The 19,980-nt window shown below is 49.4% G+C and overlaps 1 protein-coding gene across 4 annotated transcripts; it reads left to right on the plus strand.

The window, feature by feature from the left end:
- The first annotated feature begins 690 nt into the window (after positions 1–690).
- Positions 691–18,702, plus strand: LYRM9 (LYR motif containing 9). Of its 4 annotated transcripts, none has more exons than XM_074388474.1 (6): positions 707–746; positions 12,619–12,692; positions 12,807–12,921; positions 13,746–13,889; positions 16,563–16,655; positions 17,571–17,759. In XM_074388474.1, exons 4-6 carry the CDS (start codon positions 13,764–13,766, stop codon positions 17,586–17,588), a joined length of 237 nt encoding a protein of 78 aa, XP_074244575.1. In that variant the 5' UTR covers positions 707–746; positions 12,619–12,692; positions 12,807–12,921; positions 13,746–13,763; the 3' UTR covers positions 17,589–17,759. The 4 variants fall into 4 exon arrangements, with proteins under 4 accessions (XP_003931453.1, XP_074244575.1, XP_074244576.1 ...); XM_074388473.1 differs by lacking the exon at positions 707–746 and adding an exon at positions 786–1,423; XM_074388475.1 differs by lacking the exon at positions 12,619–12,692 and having other exon boundaries at positions 709–746.
- Positions 18,703–19,980: the final 1,278 nt, after the last annotated feature.

Raw genomic sequence — 19,980 nt, forward strand, 5'->3', positions numbered from 1 at the left:
CATCAGCAGAGAGATCAGCAGCATCATTGAACAGGGGTTTGTCTTAAGATAATGACTCATCTTTATTTCTTTCAGGATATAAAACTTGTATTTAAATCCATTCAGAGAAGCACTCGAGCTTTAAACATTAGAGAGCAGGGAGAGCCTATTTAATAAAACAGCATTATTTGATTTTCAAAGAATGATACTGGCAGTAGCTCTAAGTTTAAATTTTGTATTCTTTTCCTCAATTATAATTATAGATGGGTCTGAAAGGAAGCATGCTTATTACTGTCATAGTTATTCTTTTGACAGGTGTTATGGGACTGTAATTTGATGAAATGATTCAAAACGCAGATTCCTATCCAAACACAATTCTTGTCACCAACAAGAGATGTTTAGGAAAAGTCCTCCAGCAAGCCTTTCCGAGATCTTGAACACCCCGACTATTTTAGCACAATCCATATTCAGGAATAAGGAGGAGAGCGTGCCTTTGGGGCTTATATCCGGCGTAGCACCAGCCAGAAGGCAGAGTGGGCGTTTGAGGTAACAGGTAACGGAGGCTGTTAGTCGGGACAGCTTTCCTTTTTAACTGGGTGGAGTCGGTGTAAGGAAGAGGCACCCAGTAGGACCCCGAGTCCCGCGAGCGGCCGGCAGAGGGCGCTGGGCTCGCCTTCATCGGGCAGGGGTGGTGCCGCTCCGTCCCCGGGGCGCAGGCGCACTTGTCGCCGCGGCGGCGTCCGGGGCTGGCGTCCCCCTGGAGGCGGGTGAGCCGAGCCGCGCCGCGCAGGCCGAGGCCGAGGGAGGGGGCGCAGGGGCAGCGGCGGCCAGAGCCACGGGGCGGCGGGGGCGGGCTAGGGATGTGAGGGCCTCGAGCGTCCTCAGACCTATGGAAGACCTAAGGGCGGTCCGCGCTCTTCCCCCGAAGAGCCGGGTGCACCGGAGCGCGGCGCCCGGGCCCGACGCAGGCCTGGCCGGTCGGCCCTGAGAAGCAGGGAAGGCCCGTGGCTCGAGCGAGGGACGCGGGGGGTTCGGGGCGGCCAGGGGAGCCAGCCTCCCAGAGGCTCACGGCCAGGCCGCTTTTAAAGGAGAACGTGACCCCCGCCGCCCCTCGGCCCGCGGCACGCGGCGGCCCGAGCCACCTTGACATCATGAATTATGCTGCTGCGTTTAAGAGCAGGTCCTCGTGGCCGACACCCTTTCCCTCCTAGGATTGATCCTTTTTTGTGGTTGTTTTAAAAACAGTTTTATTGAGATGTAATTTACGAAGCATACAGTTCACCCATCTAAAGTGCACAATTGTCTTTTTTTTTTTGAGACCGAGTCTTGCTGTGTCGCCCAAGCTGGAATGCAGTGGCGGGATCTCAGCTCACTGCAACCCCACCTAGTCTCCTGGGTTCAAGCGATTCTCTTGCCTCAGCCTCCCGAGTAGCTGGGATTACAGGTGCGTGCCACCAAGCCCGGCTGATTTTTGTATTTTTAGTAGAGACAGGGTTTCACCATTTTGGTCAGGCTGGTCTTGAACTCCTGACCTCGTGATCTGCCCGCCTTGGCCTCCCAAAGTTGCTGGGGTTACAGGCAATTCAGTGTCTTTTAGTGTGTTTGCAGCCATCACCATAATGTTTTAGAACATTAACCCCCAAAAGAAACATCTCCTTTAGCTGCCATTCCCCCCTCCCATCTCCTCCCATTCTCCCAGCCCTAGGCAACCACTAATGTACTTCTGTCTCTGTAGATTTGTCTATTCTGGATGTTTCATATAAATGGAATCATACATTAAGTAGCACCTTGTGACTGGCTTCGTTCACTTAGCATAATGTTGTCTGGGTTCACCTGCCGTGGGCTCATGTTTCAGACAGTTTCCTACTTGGTTTACTTTCCTCTGGTAACTTGGGAATCGCTCGACATCTATGTAACTTCTGTTACGGTTCAGGTACTAGTAACTGTGGAGGAGTGACTAATACAGTATATATATTTTTCTTATAAATTTCATTTCACAGGTGTTGAACTAATGCAGTACAGTTTCTTGTCCTCCAGAAGCTTACAGTCAGCAAGGAACAGATAGGCAAGTAAAATAGGAAAGGGTAAGATGTTCAAGGCTGGACCCAGTGGCTCAGGCCTGTAATCTCAGCATATAGGAGGCTAAGGAAGGAGGATCATTTGAGCCTAGGGTTTCGAGACCAGCCTGGGCAACTTAGTGAGACCTCGTTTCTATAAATAATTTTTAAAAATCAGCCAGATGTGGTGGCATGTGCCTGTGATCCCAGCTACTTGAGAGGCTGAGGTAGAAGAATTGCTTGAGCCCAGGAAGTGGAGACTGCAGTGATCCCTGATCATGCCACTGTACTCCAGCCTGGGTGACAGAGTGAGACCCTGTCTCAGGAAAGAAATAAAAAGATGTGGCCGGGCGCGGTGGCTCAAGCCTGTAATCCCAGCACTTTGGGAGGCCAAGGCGGGTGGATCACGAGGTCAAGAGATCGAGACCATCCTGGTCAACATGGTGAAACCCCGTCTCTACTAAAAATACAAAACATTAGCTGGGCATGGTGGCGCGTGCCTATAATCCCAGCTACTCAGGAGGTTGAGGCAGGAGAATTGCCTGAACCCAGGAGGCGGAGGTTGCGGTGAGCCGAGATCGCGCCATTGCACTCCAGCCTGGGTAACAAGAGCGAAACTCCGTCTCAAAAAAAAAAAAGAAATAAAAAGATGTTCAAGCTCTTAATATGTGTCAGCCCCCTGTGCTAGGCACTTTCCATATGTTAGCTACGTTGGTCATTACAAAACCTCTGTGAGGTGGGTTTATTCTTTTTTTTTTGAGATGGAGTCTGCTCTGTTGCTCAGGCTGGAGTGCAATGACACGATCTCAGCTCACTGCAACCTCCGCCTCCTGGGTGTAAGCAGTTCGCTTGCCTCAGCCTCCTGAGTAGCTGGGATTGCAGGGACCACCACAACGCCCGGCTAACTTTTTTGTATTTTTAGTAGAGATGGGGTTTGTTCATGTTGGCCAGGCTGGTCTCGAACTCCTGACCTCAGCTGATCCACCCACCTCGGCCTCCCAAAGTGCTGGGATTACAGGCATGAGCCACCGTGCGCGGCCAACAAAACCCCTGTGAGGTGGGTTATTCTTTTCTCCAGTTTACAGTGGGGGAAGCAGAAGTCCAGAGAAGTCAACCAGGTTGCCCAGGATTACACAGCTAGTAAATGGCAGAGGTAGGCTTTTAAACTAGGGTTCTCTGTCTCTAAAACCTGCTCTATATTCTTCTGTCACGTCGATTGTAATCACAATAAGTGATTACAGAGTAGTGGGGTGACTGTAATAGAGGTGTGAACAGCATGGGATGAGAGCTTCACAGAGGTGACCTGGAACTGGATCTTTAAGGATGCAGAGGAATTCTGGAGGCAGGTCAAGAAGTCAAGGTAGGGGAAGGAAGTATTGAAAAGCACAGCTTGTTTCAGAGATGATATTAGCAGTAACAGTTAGTAGTAAACATAGTGTGTACCAGGCAGGCATCATGATTAGTAGTCTAGGAGTGTTAATTTCATCTTTACAATAGTCCTATGCAGGAAATACTATTTATTAGGTACCCCATTGACAGATAGGAAACAGACTTCAAGATAGAAGTTAAGAAACTTGTCCAGGGTCCTGGAACTAGCTAGTGATAGAACCAGGATTTGAACCCAGACTGTCTGATCCCAAAGTCCTCGAAGTTTAGTCTGTGGCTAAAATGCAGGAAGTGTGGGAAGGACAGCAGGAGGGGAGATTGATGAGAGGGATTGAAACAGATCTCAGAAGGCTATGGGTAGAGAACTCTCCACACAGGTTTTGAGGAAGGGGAGTGGCAAGGTGTGCTTTTTAGGAAGAGATCTTGGGTGGCACTATGTGGATTGGGCTGGAAGGAGGGAGAACAGCAGGTATTCGGATGGTCCCAGCCAGGTATGGGTACAAAGCTGGGAACCAACGTAGTGCCAACAGGGACAAATGGGGCAGGGAGGGGGTGAGGGGACTTGAGAGCCTTGACTGTGTCAGAGAGGGACTGGAGGAGGCAGGGATTGCTGCCCTATTGCCAGCTTGGGAGAACACAGATGTGCAAGATGGAACCCTGGAGTGGGTGGGGGTGGGAAGTAAAACCACTTCCTTCCTATTTTTCAACTTTCCCCGTCAAGAAGAGTAATTGCATATTTAAAAAATGGCCTGTGCAGGCTTAATTTAGCTTGTATAAGTGCTCAAGAGGGCATAAATTCTGGTTATATTCTGCAGTTTCATTCCTTCTTTCCTTTTTTAATAGATGACTTTTTCCCATTTATTTTAAGTTAGGGACATAGGTTAGGGGAAAGGACAGTGGGGTTGAATGGGACTGTAGGCCTGTTTGTCAGCATCTGTGCCAGTGATACCACTTGGCATCCAGGAAATTCCCTTTGTAGCTTTATTTTCTCTTTTTAAAAATTCTATCATATTCTCCTCTGGATTTGTCAAGAGCTTTGTTGTTAAGCACTTCTTTAGTTGCCTCTTTCCTTTATCTGAGTAATTGATGTCAGCCTGGTGACTCCTTCTTTCTGTTTGTTTGTTTTTTTTTTCCTTCCAATCTTTGTGCAGGGGGAAGCTGCAGATGATGTCCTTGGGCTTCAGAAAGGCATGAAGCAAGGTTTTGTAGAGAAGATTGAGGAGTACTGGATAATAGTACAGTCAAATGCTTTTATAAATGCTTGAACCTAGTCTTGCATGACCCCTGCCAGAATTCTTTGTGGGTCCTTAGCCCTGATCTGTTTTTTGTTTGTTTTTTGAGACGGAGTCTGGCTCTGTCACTCAGGCTGCAGTGCAGTGGCGCTATCTCGGCTCACTGCAACCTCTGCCTCCTGGGTTCAAGCGATTCTCCTGCCTCAGTCTCCCGAGTAGCTGGGATTATAGGTGCATGCTACCACGCCAGGCTGATTTTTCTATTTTTAGTAGAGACAGGGTTTCACCATGTTGGCCAGACTGGTCTCGAACCCCTGACCTCGTGATCTTCCCACCTCGGCCTCCCAAAGTGCTGGGATGACAGGCGTGAGCCACCGCACCTGGCCAGGCAGGTCAGTGTTTTTGTGGGTGGCTCAGACATAGCAGGTGGTTTCATGAAGCAGATAAGGCCATAGTCTTTGGAATGAAGTAGGCCTGGGTTCTGTTCCTGGCCTTGCGCTATACTAGCCTTGTTGCTTCTGGCAAATTACTTAACCTCTCAGGGCCTCAGGTTCCTCATCTGAAAAAATAGGACTAATGATGCCTACCTTAAAATATTTTTGTGAGGATTAAATGAAGTCACATGAAAAGCTCTGCAACTTGGCATGTCCTGGATGAAAGCCATCAGCTTTGCAGAAGGCTCTGGGTTGGAGAGCTAGGTACACTGGACTGTTCATCTCTGTGGTCCTAGAGCTGGGTCCAGAGTAGTACACACGCTGGATGCTCTGAATGGCACAGTGTAGTGGACTGACGCTTACAGTATATAGGGTTAGTCTCTGTCTCTTTGTACTTACCTTGTGGGTACCTGGTATGTGACCGTTTCTGTGCTTTTGTTTTGTCGAAGTGAGTTGGGTAACAGTCAGTCAGATAATAGACACTCCCCAAGGATGATGGCAGCTTGTGACTCTGGAATGATCTCATAAAATAAAATATGGGAAACAGACTTAAGAACAGCTCATGGCCAGGCGCGGTGGCTCAAGCCTGTAATCCCAGCACTTTGGGAGGCAGAGGCGGGCGGATCACGAGGTCAAGAGATCGAGACCATCCTGGTCAACACGGTGAAACCCCGTCTCTACTAAAAATACAAAAAATTAGCTGGCCATGGTGGCGCGTGCCTGTAATCCCAGTTACTCAGGAGGCTGAGGCAGGAGAATTGCCTGAACCCAGGAGGCGGAGGTTGCGGTGAGCCGAGATCGCGCCATTGCACTCCAGCCTGGGTAACAAGAGCGAAACGCCGTCTCAAAAAAAAAAAAAAAAAAAAAAAAGAACAGCTCATGGAGCCAGATGTGATGGCTCATTTCTGTAATCCCAGCACTTCGGGAGGCTGAGGCGGGCAGATCACGTGAGGTCAGGAGTTTGAGACCAGCCTGGCCAACATGGAGAAACACTGTCTCTACTAAAAATACAGAAATTAGCTGTGGGTGGTGGTGCACACGTGTAATCCCAGCTACTGGGAGGTGGAGGCAGGAGAATCATTTGAACCTAGAAGGCGGAAGTCACTTGAACCCAGGAGGCGGAGGTTGCACCACTGCACTCCAGCCTGGGTGACAGAATGAGACTCCGTCTCAACAACAACAACAAAAGAACAGCTCATGGAAAAGTGCCTGTGGGCCAAATCTCAGGGCCATATGAGGGCCCCAGCAGAGAATGCAGTCTGAGCTGCATTTCTTGAATTGCCAGGTCAAAGGAGGTGACAGGGAGCTGGTCAGAACTGTTGTTTTCCCATGGGACAGCATGGTTAAGACTGGTATCAGAGGGTCGGGCGCGGTGGCTCACGCCTGTAATCCCAGCACTTTGGGAGGCCAAGGTGGGTGGATCACGAGGTCAAGAGATCGAGACCATCCTGGTCAACATGGTGAAACCCTGTCTCTACTAAAAATACAAAAAATTAGCTGGGCATGGTGGCGCGTGCCTGTAATCCCAGCTACTCAGGAGTCTGAGGCAGGAGAATTGCCTGAACCCAGGAGGCGGAGGTTGTGGTGAGCCGAGATCATGCATGCCATTGCACTCCAGCCTGGGTAACAAGCGAAACTCTGTCTCAAAAAAAAAAAAAAAAGAATGGTATCAGAAATAAAGGTGCATGTGTTCAGAGGAGGACAAGTAGGATGGAGACACCTTGAGAGACGACAGCATGCTTACGTTGGAAAAAGGGGCTGGACTAGTTGTGAATAATGAAAAGCTGGGCTTTCGGGTAGGTGAGGGAAGATTTTGTCCCAAAGAGTAGAGCTCAAACCAGGGTGTAGAACTTTACAGCGGGGGATTTTAACTCAGAACCAGAGGGACTTTTCAGTAGCTTTCGCAGAGTGAAAATGGGGGACTTGGCCAGGTGCGGTGGCTCATGCTTGTAATCCCAGCACTTTGGGAAGCAGAGGCGGGCGGCTGAACTGAGGTTTGGAGTTCAAGACCAGCCTGACCAACATGGAGAAACCTTGTCTCTACTAATAATACAAAAATTAGCCAGGTGTGGTGGTGCATGCCTGTGATCCCAGCTACTTGGGAGGCCGAGGGGGAATCACTTGAACCTGGGAGACGGAGTTGGAGTCAGAGGTTGCTGTGAGCTGAGATTGTGCCATTGCACTCCAGCCCGGGCAACAAGAGCGAAATTCTGATTCAAAAAACAAAACCAAAAAAAAAAAAAAAACTGGGGAACTCGAGAGTTCCCTGCGACTTGGAGCACATGTAGGGAGGAAAGCTGGGTGACTCCCTGCCAGGTGTGTTTCTAAAGCAATTTTTTATTAGAAAAATTTTCCAAATATATGGAAGTTAAAACAACAGCATGTTGCTCACTCTTACTGCCTACTGTCTGAGCACAGTCTTCACATTCTGCCCTGTTTCTTCATCTTCCTCACTCTCTCTCTCTGTTGTCTTTTGCTGAACTATTTGAAAGGAAGCTGCAGACCTGATGACACATCAACTCTAAGTACTTCCACCTGCATCTCCTGAGAATATGGTTATTCTCCCACATAACCACATCTGTCCCCTAACCCAAGAAAATTAATCATTCACACTGTTGTTTCACATCCAGTGAAGACTTGCATTCAGGAAGTTGATACATCGCTGTGACCCCCATATGGAGCATGGCTGATGGGGTCCGAGGGCAGGTGGATATGATTCCAGCAATCCCGGCAAGAGCCTGAACTAGAAGCCTGACATAGAGTAATGCGGGCTGATGAAGGCTGTTTTGAGGTAACCACAGGCCTACCACTGAGCATGGTGGCCGGGTCGGTGAGGGCTTTCAGGAGATGCCAGACCCCAGCGCTGAGAGTGGAGGAGGCAGGAGGTGGGCAGGAAGCAGAGAGGGGCACTGTAGGCAGAAGTAGGAGGATTCGTTCAAAATAGAAATGGAATGTCTGCCAGGATGGTTAATTTTATATGTCAACTTGGCTGGGCCACGGGAGGCCCAGATGTTTGGTCAAACATTATTTTGGGTGTTTCAATGCAGATGTCTGTGGACGAGATTAATATTTAAATTGTGTGATGGAGTAAAGCACACTGCTCTCTCTAATATCAGTGAGCCTTATCCAATCCATCGAAGGCCTTAATAGAACAAAAAGTCTAAGCCTCCCCTAAGAGAGGATTCTCTTGCCTGTGGCTTTCGAACTGGGACATCAGCTCTTCCTGGTTCTACAGCAGCTTCCAGCCTTTGTACTTGAACTGGGACATTGAAGCTGCAGATTTTGGACTTGCCAGTCTCCATAATTATATGAGCCAGTTCATTATAATAAACTCTCTCTCTCTCCCTCTCTCTCTCTCTCTCTCTCACACACACACACACACACACACACCCCCCTATACATTCTGTTTCTCTGGAAAATCCCAACTAATACATCTATTCCATGTCAGACATTCTGTCCCAGTGCTGAGACCATAATGGGAAACACAGCATGGGCTGTCATGGAGTGTGTAATACAGGGCTCAGTTTGCCTGGACTAGGCTGTGGGTGGTGAGAGATGCAGATGAGGGGTAGGTACGGGCCAGATCGAGAGGGGCCTTGCAGGCCAAGGAAAGGAGCCTGGATTTTATTCTGTAAAAAAAGTGAGGAAAGACCAGTGCTTTCCACACTTCAGGACCTTCATGATTTTTGCCAGGTCCACATTTCAATTGCATTATTATTTGTTTGAGACATTAAAAACAAAACAAAACAAAAAAAAGCAACGTTTTTATGCTGCTGATAGAAAAACAAAACCAAAAAATAATAGTAATAATTTTATGCCCATTTGAAAAAACTGCCTTAGGCCATTAATACCTATGAAAACGTATTTTTTCCCCCTCATTACACATGAAAATAAATGTAAAATCATTACAATAAAAAATGCTGGCCATATACTACTTAAATTAATTTCAGATATTTGTTCTACATTTTGGGAAAAGTTGCCATGAATGATGGAGGTAGGGATGGATACTGGGTGTTTGAGGAAGGATGGGACACCCTGATATTTATGTTTTAGAAAGATTCACTCTGGCTGTTGGGCAGAGTAGATTGGCAGGAAATGGACTGGAAGACAGGGAGACCAGCTAGGGGCTGTTGCAGTTGTCCCAGAGAGAGGAGAGTCTGAACCAAGGGTGTGCACTGGAGTAGGGAGGAGGGGACAAATGTGAGGGGCATTCAGAGATGAAATTTGATAGGACTTAGAAACCAGTGGCATGGAGATTGAGGAGAAGGAGGAACCTGGGTTGCTGGTGATGATTTTGGTTTGGTTGCCTGGGAAGATGGAGGAGCCGTCACACAGGCAGGGAGCCAGGGTGCAGAGGCCACGATCAAGTCCAAAGGGCAGGTCAAGGGAGGCACGTGTTGCCAGGGCCAGAGGCTTTGACTGCAGTTTTAGCAAAGTTGCTATGAGGTTCATTGCCCCTTAAATAATAGCAAACCCACACTTTAAATTAAATTAAAACGTTTTTAGTTTAGCTCTTCTAAGTGGACCCACACATGTATTCTCTACTAGTTATTACTGAGAATGACTAAGTATTATAATTGAGCTGAAAATAATCTGCCGCCCATACTTGCTGGGTTGGTTACTAAGTATTGCTTGAGTTTTTAAGTAATGAAACAAAGTTGTGCTCTTTCCAAATGTTAATTTTGAGGACTGCAGATGGTAACCATCTGTTCCGCGACTAGCATTTTACAATATTTGATTACTACTTTATATAGTTTGGGGAAGCCTGCCAGTGGAGTCTACCCATCAGGTTGGGAACTTCGGTGGTATGCCTCCTGTGGTTGCTGTGATGGTCTTGGCCACCCTTGAATGGGTTCCCCTCTGATTTCTGGGCCAAAGCGTATTGAGCTGGACTGGCACGGTCATGATTGATAGCAGGAGGAACTCGAGGAGCCCTGTCCTGTTCAGCTCTTCCTTACAGCTGGAACCATCAGAGTGCATCATGGAAGAATCTGTGAGGTCAGGATTGTCTGACAGTTGTACCTTTTGGGTTACAAGTGACAGAACAACAAACCTCGGCTACTTGGGTGAAAGGGGATTAATTGGCTCAGATCATTGAGAAGTCTACGGGAAGGACTTTCTTCAGGTAGATGGTGTTAGGGCTCAAATGAATTTTTTCTGAGACAGTCTCACTTTGTATCATCCAGGCTGAGTGCCATGGTGTAATCACAGCTCACTGCACCCTCAACTGCTGAGGCTCAAATGGTCCTACCATCTTAGCCTCCTGAGTAGCTGGGACTACAGTCACATGCCACCAGTTAACTTTTTATTTTTTGTAGAGACAGGGTTTCCCTATGTTGCTCAGGTTGGTCTCAAACTCCTGGCTTCAAACGATCCACCCATCTCAGCCTCCCAAAGTGCTGGCATTACAGGCGTGAGCCACCACCCCTGGCCCAAATAAATTCTTTGGGCTTGTTTTTTCTTAGGGTCTCAGCTCTGCCTTCTGCTATGTGGCTGTGGTCTCAGGATTCTAGAGGAGGCAGGATGGCTTCACTGAGAGTGAAGATCAAATCCTCCCAGCATCAAGTTTAGTGGGAAGGAGCTAGAGTCCTTTCACACCACTTCTGCAGAGGTGTTGCGATGCTCTTTGAACTAGCTAGCTTTTGTCACATGCCTGTGTGTGAGCCAGTCCTTGTACCCATGTGAATGCAGAGTTCTGATAGATTAGGACTGGATATAGTCCCACTCAGACCTTCTGCGTTGAGACCTGGGGAGGAGTGCACCCCAGATTGCACATTGGGGCTGTTACTAGAAGGGAGAATGGATAGTGGGGGTCAGACAACTACCTGTCCACTCCAGCATCAGAGCAAGAGTCAGGGAACGAGGAGGAATTGGCTAACATAGCTGAGGAGACACATTTATTGTTGCCGAGGAGATAATGTGCTGTAAATGGAATAAAGGAGCCTCTGCAACCAGCTAAGCTTCCCTTCTTAGTTTAAGGGCATCTGATAGATTTAGTTTCTGGTTCTTTTGGAGGGGGTGACAGGAGGGGGGTTGTCTTTTTTCTTGTATGTTCCTTTAAAACTAAGGCCAGTCACTGGATCTCTTTTTTTTTTTTTTTTTTGAGACGGAGTTTCGCTCTTGTTACTCAGGCTGGAGTGCAATGGCGCAATCTCAGTTCACCGCAACCTCTGCCTCCTGGGTTCAGGCAATTCTCCTGCCTCAGCCTCCTGAGTAGCTGGGATTATAGGCACGCGCCACCATGCCCAGCTAATTTTTTTTTTTTTCTTTTGAGATGGAGTTTCGCTCTTATTACCCAGGCTGGAGTGCAATGGCGCGATCTCGGCTCACTGCAACCTCCGCCTCCTGGGTTCAGGCAATTCTCCTGCCTCAGCCTCCTGAGTAGCTGGGATTACAGGCACGTGCCACCATGCCCAGCTAATTTTTTGTATTTTTAGTAGAGACGGGGTTTCACTATGTTGACCAGGATGGTCTCGATCTCTTGACCTCGTGATCCACCCACCTCGGCCTCCCAAAGTGCTGGGATTACAGGCTTGAGCCACCGCGCCCGGCCTATGGATCTCTTTTAGCTCCCTCATCTGGAACATAAGGGGTGTCTCTCTGTACAGAGGAGATAGTAGCTTCCTTCTGTTTAGTTGACAGTGAGTGGAGCCCACTGCAGGCCAGGTGCTTAGCCCAGAGAGAGCCACAGGTGAGGTAGCAGATAAGTCCCTGGCAACACCGTGAACGAGGCTCTGCAGCCCCACAGAGGACAGGGGGAGCCCCACTGTTTCCAGACAGGAACAGTGAGGAAGGGCTTCCTGGAGGAAGGGCACTGAGCTGAGCCTGGAAGGATGAACAAGGCTCCTCACACAGAGGAGATGGGAAGGAGTCTGCGGCCAGGGAGCTGCACGTGCACTGAAAGGCGCCATACTTGGTTGTTTGGGGAGTCTGGGAGCAGTTCCTGTGGCTGACTGGGATGCGCCCAGGACACTTGATTCCAGGGCTCACTTGGTGTCGGTGTGGAGACTGGAGTGACGGGCTAGGGACTGGGATACCAGGTTCAGGCAGGAGCCTGATGAAAGCTTAGCAAGCCCATACGTTTTAAAACCTGCCATTTAAAACAATCTATACTCTCATCGTTCCCTTAAAAAAAAGGAGGTTAGGCTAGAGTTGTGGGTTCCTTAGAGAGCCTTAATATAGAGAAAAATGTGGGTTCTGCAGACACAAAAGAGAGTATGCTGTGTAATTCCATTTATATGAAACTGGAAAATGCACACAATTCTAGTGACAGAAAGCAGAGCAGCAGCTGCCTAGGGTTGGGGACATCGAGAGGGCGGGAGGGAGGGATTACAAAAGGCATGCGGTAACTTTTGGGGGTGATGGATAAGGCAGTGAACACAAGACAGTGAACACATTGTCTTGAGTATGGTGCTCGCTTCTCCAGTGTGTACCTGTGGCTGCGCTTACCAAATTACATACTTTATGGAGTTGGCTATATGTCAACTGTACCTCAATACAGCCTCTTTTTTTTTTTTTTTTTTTTTTTAGAATAAGACTCTGGGGCCAGTCTGTCAGAGTTCAAATCCAAGCTCCACCTTTATCAGCTGTGTGATCTTCGACAGGTTACCAGTCCTCTCTGTGACTGTTTTTTTTAATGTGTGCATTAATTACATGTAAATAAAGACAAACAAGTGCTCATTGTGATTCTCTTTTTTTTTTTTTTTTTTGACATGGAGTCTTGCTGCGTTGCCCAGGCCGAAGTGCAGTGTTTCAATCTCAGCTCACTGCCATCTCCACTTCTGGGATAGAGCGATTCTCCTGCATCAGCCTCCGGAGTAGCTGGGATTATAGGCATGTACCACCAAGCCTGGCTAATTTTTTATTTTTAGTAGAGACAGGGTTTCACCGTGTTGGCCAGGCTGGTCTTGAACTCCTGCCCTTAAGTGATCTGTCCACCTTACAGGTGTGAGCCACCTCACCCAGCTCATTGTGATTCTGATCATAACTCATAGTGAAATGAAGTCACGTGCCCAGGCTCTCGGTGTACCATGGTGACTCTGTCCAGTGTCTTTGTGCAGAGGCCCCTAGATTCATGCTTCTCAGACTTTAAAATGTGCATGCAAATCTCCTGGCATCCTTGTTAAAATGCAGGTTTGATCTAGTGGGCCTGGGTTGGGGCCTGAGACTGCATTTCTGACGAGCTCCCGGTGCTGTGGGTTTTGCTGGTTCAGCAGCACACTTTGAGTTTCGAGGCTCAGGCCTGTGGGCATTCTCCCCTCTGTGGCCTGTGCTCTCGCCAGCCATGGCTGATGTCAGAGCTGGTTTCCTAGTGATTGCCCCTCAGGGTCTTCCTGCTTATCTCCCCTACCTTGCCTGTGAGGGACACCTACTCACACACCACCTGAAGTTGAGTTCCAGAAACAAGACGCCAGGGATGAGGCTGTACATTTCCCTCCACACTCACTCTTGGTCCTTGCGGGCCTGCTCTGGCCTAGGGCTTCTGCAGGACTAAACACTGAGCCCAGCCCAAGGTGCAGGCTCCATGGGATGGGACAGGAGGGGCACTGGGCCTCTGTACCAACCATGCCTGCTTCCCGGAATGCTGGGGCCTGGGGGCCAGAGCTGAGTCCAGAACTTGGCTTGATGCCCTAGAAGTGATGCTCCTTGTTTTCCAGGGACAGAGGGTCTCACAGATGGCCCCGCTGCCAGGGGCAGAACTGGTTCAGAAGCCACTGCAGCTCTACCGATATTTGCTGCGCTGTTGCCAGCAGCTGCCGACCAAGGGCATCCAGCAGCATTACAAGCATGCCATCAGGCAGGTGTGAGCTGGGTCCGCCGGGTCTGGGGGCTGCCTTTGATGGCAGGCTTGGGGGCATGGGCCAGAGGCCAGGGCACAGGGCTAGTCTCTCCGATGGTGGTGAGGTGGCAGGGTGGTAAGAGCCACAGGAAACCAGTGCTGGGCTGCCCAGCTCCTCTCTGTCCAGGAAACAGAGGGTGCATCACCCAGCACACTAGCTGTTCTAGGGCATGCATGAGGCAGCTAAGCGGATAGTTAAAATAGACTGTGAGGCACGACATCATCTCACAGGCATCCCTGCCAACAGTGCACAACTTGAATTTAATCCTGAGAAAACATCAGGTAGACCCTGATCGAGAGGCCATCCACCGCATAATTAATTGACCTGTCCTCATCAAAAATGTCAGTATCCTGAAACACAAAGAAAGGCTGAGTGTTCTGGATTAGAGAACTCAAGAGACATGGTGACTAAATGTAATGCATGATTCCAGATTGGATCCTAGACCCGAAAAAAAAAAAGCTTTAAAGAATATTACAGGCCCGGCGCAGTGGCTCACACCTGTAATCCTAGCACTTTGGGAGGCCTAGGTGGGTGGATCACCTGAGGTCAGGAGTTCAAGACCAGCCTGGCCATCATGGTGAAACCCCATCTTAAAAAATAAAATAAAAATAAATAAAAAATTTTTAAAAGACTATTACGGATTATGGGTGTGGTGGTTCACGCCTGTAATCCCAGCACTTTGGGAGGCTGAGGTAGGCAGATTGTTTGAGCTCAGAAGTTCAAGACCAACCTGGGCAACATAGTAAGACCTTGTTTCTATTAAAAAAATAATACTAATAATTAACAAATGAGATTGGAGGATTGCTTGAGCCCAGGAGGTCAAGACGCAGTGAACTGTGATTGTTGTGCCACTACATTCTCACCTGGGTGACAGGTGAGATTCTGCCTCAAAAAAAAAAAAAAAAAAAGGACTATTACTGGGGCAGTGCATGAAATTGGAATAGGGGCTATAGATTATAGTGTGTCAATATTAAGTCTTCTGAATTTAATTGCTGTGGTTGTGTCAGAGAACGCCCTTGTCATTAGGATATACACATAGGGATGTTTAGGCGTAAGGGCAGCGTGTCTGCACTTACTCTTTTTTTTTTGAGACAGAGTTTCACTCTTGTTACCCAGGCTAGAGTGCAATGGCGCGATCTCGGCTCACTGCAACCTCCATCTCCTGGGTTCAAGCAATTCTCCTGCCTCAGCCTCCCGAGTAGCTGGGACTACAGGCGTGCGCCACCATGCCCAGCTAATTTTTGTATTTTTAGTAGAGACGCGGTTTCACCATGTTGACCAGGATGGTCTCGATCTCTTGACCTCATGATCCACCCATCTTGGCCTCCCGAAGTGCTGGGATTACAGGCGTGAGCCACTGCGCCCGGCCTTGCACTTACTCTTAAACGCTTCTGAAAAAACGTATACATAGTCATAGAAAGAGAACAATAAAGCGAGTGTAGCAAAATATTAACAATCGATTCTGGTAGGAATTCTTTGTATATTACCACAACCTTCTGTAAGTGAGAAATCATTTCAAAGTAGAAAGTTAGCTAAAATTCATACAAATATAATATGGAAAGTAAAAAAAAGAAAAAAAAAATGGAGGTAGCGGTAGCCACAGAGGGCTGTGGAAACATGGAGAAGGGAGCAGTTAGCTGTCTAGGGAGTCAGGGAGGGCATCCCAGAGGTGGATGCTGAGGGGGCTCCTAAAGAGGAGCCAGGAGGATGTGTGGGGTTGGGAGTGACAGGGGAGGGAGGTGCCAGTTTTTTGTTTTTTTTTTTTGTTTTTTTTTTTTGTTTTTTTGAGACTAGTATAATGGCACGATCTGGATTCACCGCAACCTCCACCTCCCAGGTTCAAGTGATTCTCCTGCCTCAGCCTCCCGAGTAGCTGGGATGACAGGCATGCACCACCGTGCCTGGCTAATTTTGTATTTTTAGTAGAGACAGGGTTTCTCTGATGTTGGTCAGGCTGGTCTGGAACTTGTGACCTCAGGCGGCCCAGCACTTTGGGAGGCCTTCCTCAGTCTCCTAAAGTGCTGGGATGAGCCACCACACCCAGCGGTGAGCCATTGTGCCCGGTGCCAGTTCTTTTTGAATCTTAGGTTGCTTCTCAAGGGTGAACATCTGGTCACAAGCAAATAGCGGCCCATGCTCTGCATCGGGCCCAATGAATTTCCTGAAGCCACTCTGTCTATTGCCTCCCCTCCCTTCCCTGTGTGGCTATCTAGAGAAGCCCTACTTATTCCTCCCTGTTATGAAGCCCATGCCGAGATCTCACCCTGGGGAAAGCAGCTTCCTCTGAGGAAGAGAGATGGAAGTTCCCTTTGGCCTCCATGGCCTGGTAGCCTTTGGGCCTAGCTTGATTTTGGGGTACCTTGGGGGCCAGTTTTTGCACCTCCCCTGGTGGCAGGAGTACATGCTTTGCAGTCACATAGACTGGGATTCAAATGCTGTTGTTCAGCAGCAGGTGAGGATCTCTGAGCCTCTGTTTCCTCGTCTCCACAGGGGACAATCATCACCATCTATGGAGGATGAAGAGAGTTGCTGGGTATGAAGTGCCCAGCAGTGTACCTGCCCATGACTGGTGCTCTGAAGCTGCCAGTCCTGGGAATTTCATCTGGTCATCCTTCTTTATGTTTAAACTTGCAGAGTTTTCGGGTTCATTCAGATGAAGACAACCCTGAGAGAATCCAGCAAATTATTAAAAGAGCCATTGAAGATGCTGACTGGATCATGAATAAAGTAGGTGCTTAGCCCCCTGGCTCTGCCTGCGAGCTGGGGTGATGCTGGCCATGATCCCCATGACCACTAGAGGCCACTCCTGCCCCACAGTTGAGAATGGTCCCTGTGGAGGAGGCCACCATCCAGCTGCTTCCCTCCTCCAGAAGCTGAAAGGTGATGGCAGATCCCTTCTGGTTGCATTTATATTTTGCAAGTGGGGAGGGGCTGTCACTCTTCATCCTTAAAGGCAAATTTTTGCCTAACAGTGTTGATCAAGCTGAGAAGGGGCAGCAGGAAGAAGGAGGAGAGAACAGTATTCTGGAAGCCATAGTGCAGAGCCGGCAGTGGCATTGAGATACTGCAGAGAGGAAAGCTGTCCAGGGGAGGGACTCCCTGTCTCTGGGGGTATTCACACTGGGGCGGAATTACGGAGGAGACACTCAGTATGTTTTGGTGGAGGAAGGGAGTGAGTCAGGAATGTAGACTGGCGTCTTGGCCGTTAGACTCTGATATTAGAATGACCTAGAGAGTTGGAGTGTGCCCCTACCTCCCTGTCCTTCTAACTCACACTCTGCAGGTATGGGCCCAGGGTCCATTTTTTTAAAACCCAGTAATTGTTCCAGCTGGCTTCCAAGGGTCCTCCTCCACCTGAGAGTTTTTCCCCCCCGAAACAAGACTCAGAGAGGACGGGTGCCCGGGGTTTCTTATTATCCTCCCTCCCCAGCCCCGCCAGCTTCCCTTTTCATTAAAGAAGAAAGGGAGTCCAGGCTTGAAGTAGAGATTTGACTGCCCAGTGCCTCCTGCCTGTGTTCCCCACTTCCCAGAAGCCCCTGCAGGAGGCAGAGGAGGCCCAGATCATGGGGCCTTGAGATACCCCAAGAGTCCTCCTGCCCCTGTGGGCTTCCCTCCTTCACTTCGAATCTCTCTGTCTTGCAGTATAAAAAGCAAAACTGAGAGCCCTGAGAGTGACCTTCCTAGCCTCTGGATGTTGAGAGGCCCCTCTTCTGGAGCTCAGAAGCAACAGTGGGTTTGCAAGATCCATTGGCCTTGTTGGCTGAAAGAGCCAGAAATCGGGAGGAGAAGCTGACCTCGCTTCTCCGGAGGCTCCTCTTGCCACAGCCATGTTGCCAGCATCCTTTATGTTTGCACTTCCAGCCGCTCACCATGTGAAATATGGGGAGAATGTGGTATTTTTTTGTTTATTTTCTGTCTTTTTTATTTTTGTGTTTTTGTTCTTTTACTTTTCTCTGAAAGTGATCCATTTATTCTGGAGATCTTTTTATCATTCTATGAGTCCTAGAGCAGATGTCCCCTCAGGGAGCAGCCTGTACAGAAGAGAGCGCATGGGTTTTAGAACCAGACAGCTCTGGATTTGAATCCCAGATTCGGTAAGACGAAGGTGAAGTGCCTCACACAGGATGCGTGTGGCGGAGCCTGAAGGGCTCCCTCCGAGGAAGCCGTCCTGCCCCGCCCCGCCCCTCCTCTGCTCCCACAGCGCCCTGCACAGCTCTGCGCCAGGCCACTCAGTGTCAGGTCTCAGTTATTTGTTTACTAGCTTGCCCTGTCCCTGCTTGTAGCCCCGAGCTCTCACAGTTGTCACCCACCCTGCAGTCTGCCAAGGAGCTGCTCTTCCTGACCACTGTTTCTCCATGCCCGTGGAAGTCGAAGCCCTGGGCCTTGCCTCCAGGGAGCTGACAGCGTCCTTAAGTGGTGAAGTCACACCACATGAACCAAGGAGGGACGCCAGAGCAGCTGCGGTGAACTCAGGCCTGTCCAGGCCTCTGCGCACCTACAATTTGTTTTGACTGCCCTTCCCTGCTTTGCCACCGTTGTGGAAGGATAGAAGGGAGCGGGAGAGGCTGGGTGGGCTCAGGGAGAATGGCCAGAGTGGCCAGAAGATGCAGAGAAATCCCATTGGGATTAGAGTATTCCCCAAGGGCATTCAGCCACAGGGATCAACTAGTGTGTCTTTGTGTACTTGCAATTATGTGACTTAAAGTGACTCAGCGATATCTTTTTGTGTGTGGGTACTCTGCTGACAATGAAGTAAATATATCAATTTGTGGAAGCTTGTGTGTCTTCTCAACTGATAAGCCATGTATTCCCTAAGCATACGTTGTCCGCCCCCCTACCCCGTCCCCCGGGCGAGTGTCATCCACTGTTGAGAACATAAGACTCAGACATGAAGCTGCCCAGAAGGGGTCATTCTTCAGAGAAGGTGACTGGGACTGGCCCCGCTGCTCCACAACAGTTGATGAGGCCAGATTTGCCCCACCAGGCTGTGGGCAAGCTGAGGGGTTTCAGGCTAAGCCCAAAGCTGAGCCAGTCCCATCTCGCCCCTGCTGTTGAGCTGGGGGCCTCTCCTCAGGTGACAGGGCTATATTGAGGTCACAGGAGTTGGGGTGGCCGTATCCCAGATATTGTTCCTCAGCAGGAGAGAAATGAATGAAGGCTGACAAGCGTTCAGGATAGAGTTAGTGTCGCTTGCTCTTGACCAGCTCTCGGAGTGGTTCTGTGACTTTTGGTTCCTGGGTAGGTGCTTGGTCCAGCCGTGCTGACTTGCCACGTGTCAGACAGTGGGTGTCCAGCTGCAATGTGAGGCTGGCCGGTGAGGGTGCCAGCAGGGGTGGGGTGGGTGAACAGTGTGCTGGCTGCTCTTCCCAGTCCCTGTGCTGCCACAGAGGGTGGTGCGCCCGCTCATGCAGGAGCCCACGGTAGGGGAGGCGGGAGCACGCAGTGCTGTGCACACAGGAGCACTGTTGAAGCCTGGGAGAGCCTCCCGTCCTCAGCAGCAGCCTTGCCTTCTACCCTGCCCTCCGACTTCCACCGCTTCGAGCCCTGCGTGCACTGTGGGGTTGGCTCCTTCATCTCTCCTCTCAACTCTCAAATGCATAGAGTTGAAGGTTTATAGAAAAGCGTCCAAGCAAATGGAAGAAGATGAAGATTTGACCCAGAGTCAACCAGTGTGGCCTGCTGGAATTGGCTCTGGAGCTGCACACATCTGAATTTAAATCCCAGTCTGTCACTTAGAGGTGGTGTGATTTGGGGCAGGTTTGTTAACCTGTCAGGCTCACTTTTTTCACTGTGACAGGTTGCACATCCCACGGGCTGGGGAGATTAAGGCAGTGCACACAGATGGGCTGTCAGCCATGTGGCCTCCATCTCTTGTCTCTGGTGTACCTGGTGACGTCGCTTCTCTTTGGGTGGGTCCCTGCGGCTCTCCCTGGTGTCCACTGTGCAAGCAGAACGCCAGCAGGAAAGGATCCGACGTGTGTTGTCCACACTTTGACTTATACTTCTTTGGACTCACATTGCCTTTCTGGGGTGCATTTGCATTATAAAGTTG

The sequence above is a fragment of the Saimiri boliviensis genome, chromosome 17 (genome assembly GCF_048565385.1).
Source record: "Saimiri boliviensis isolate mSaiBol1 chromosome 17, mSaiBol1.pri, whole genome shotgun sequence".
Classification (NCBI taxonomy): Eukaryota; Metazoa; Chordata; class Mammalia; order Primates; family Cebidae; genus Saimiri; species Saimiri boliviensis.

What these genes read in the sequence shown, in the direction of transcription:
- LYRM9 (XM_003931404.3), top strand. Translation starts at nt 13,764, where the DNA reads ATGGCCCCGCTGCCAGGGGCAGAACTGGTTCAGAAGCCACTGCAGCTC. An exon ending in ACAAGCATGCCATCAGGCAG is followed by an intron (nt 13,890 to 16,562) that starts GTGTGAGCTGGG and finishes TTAAACTTGCAG; the next exon opens with AGTTTTCGGGTTCATTCAGA.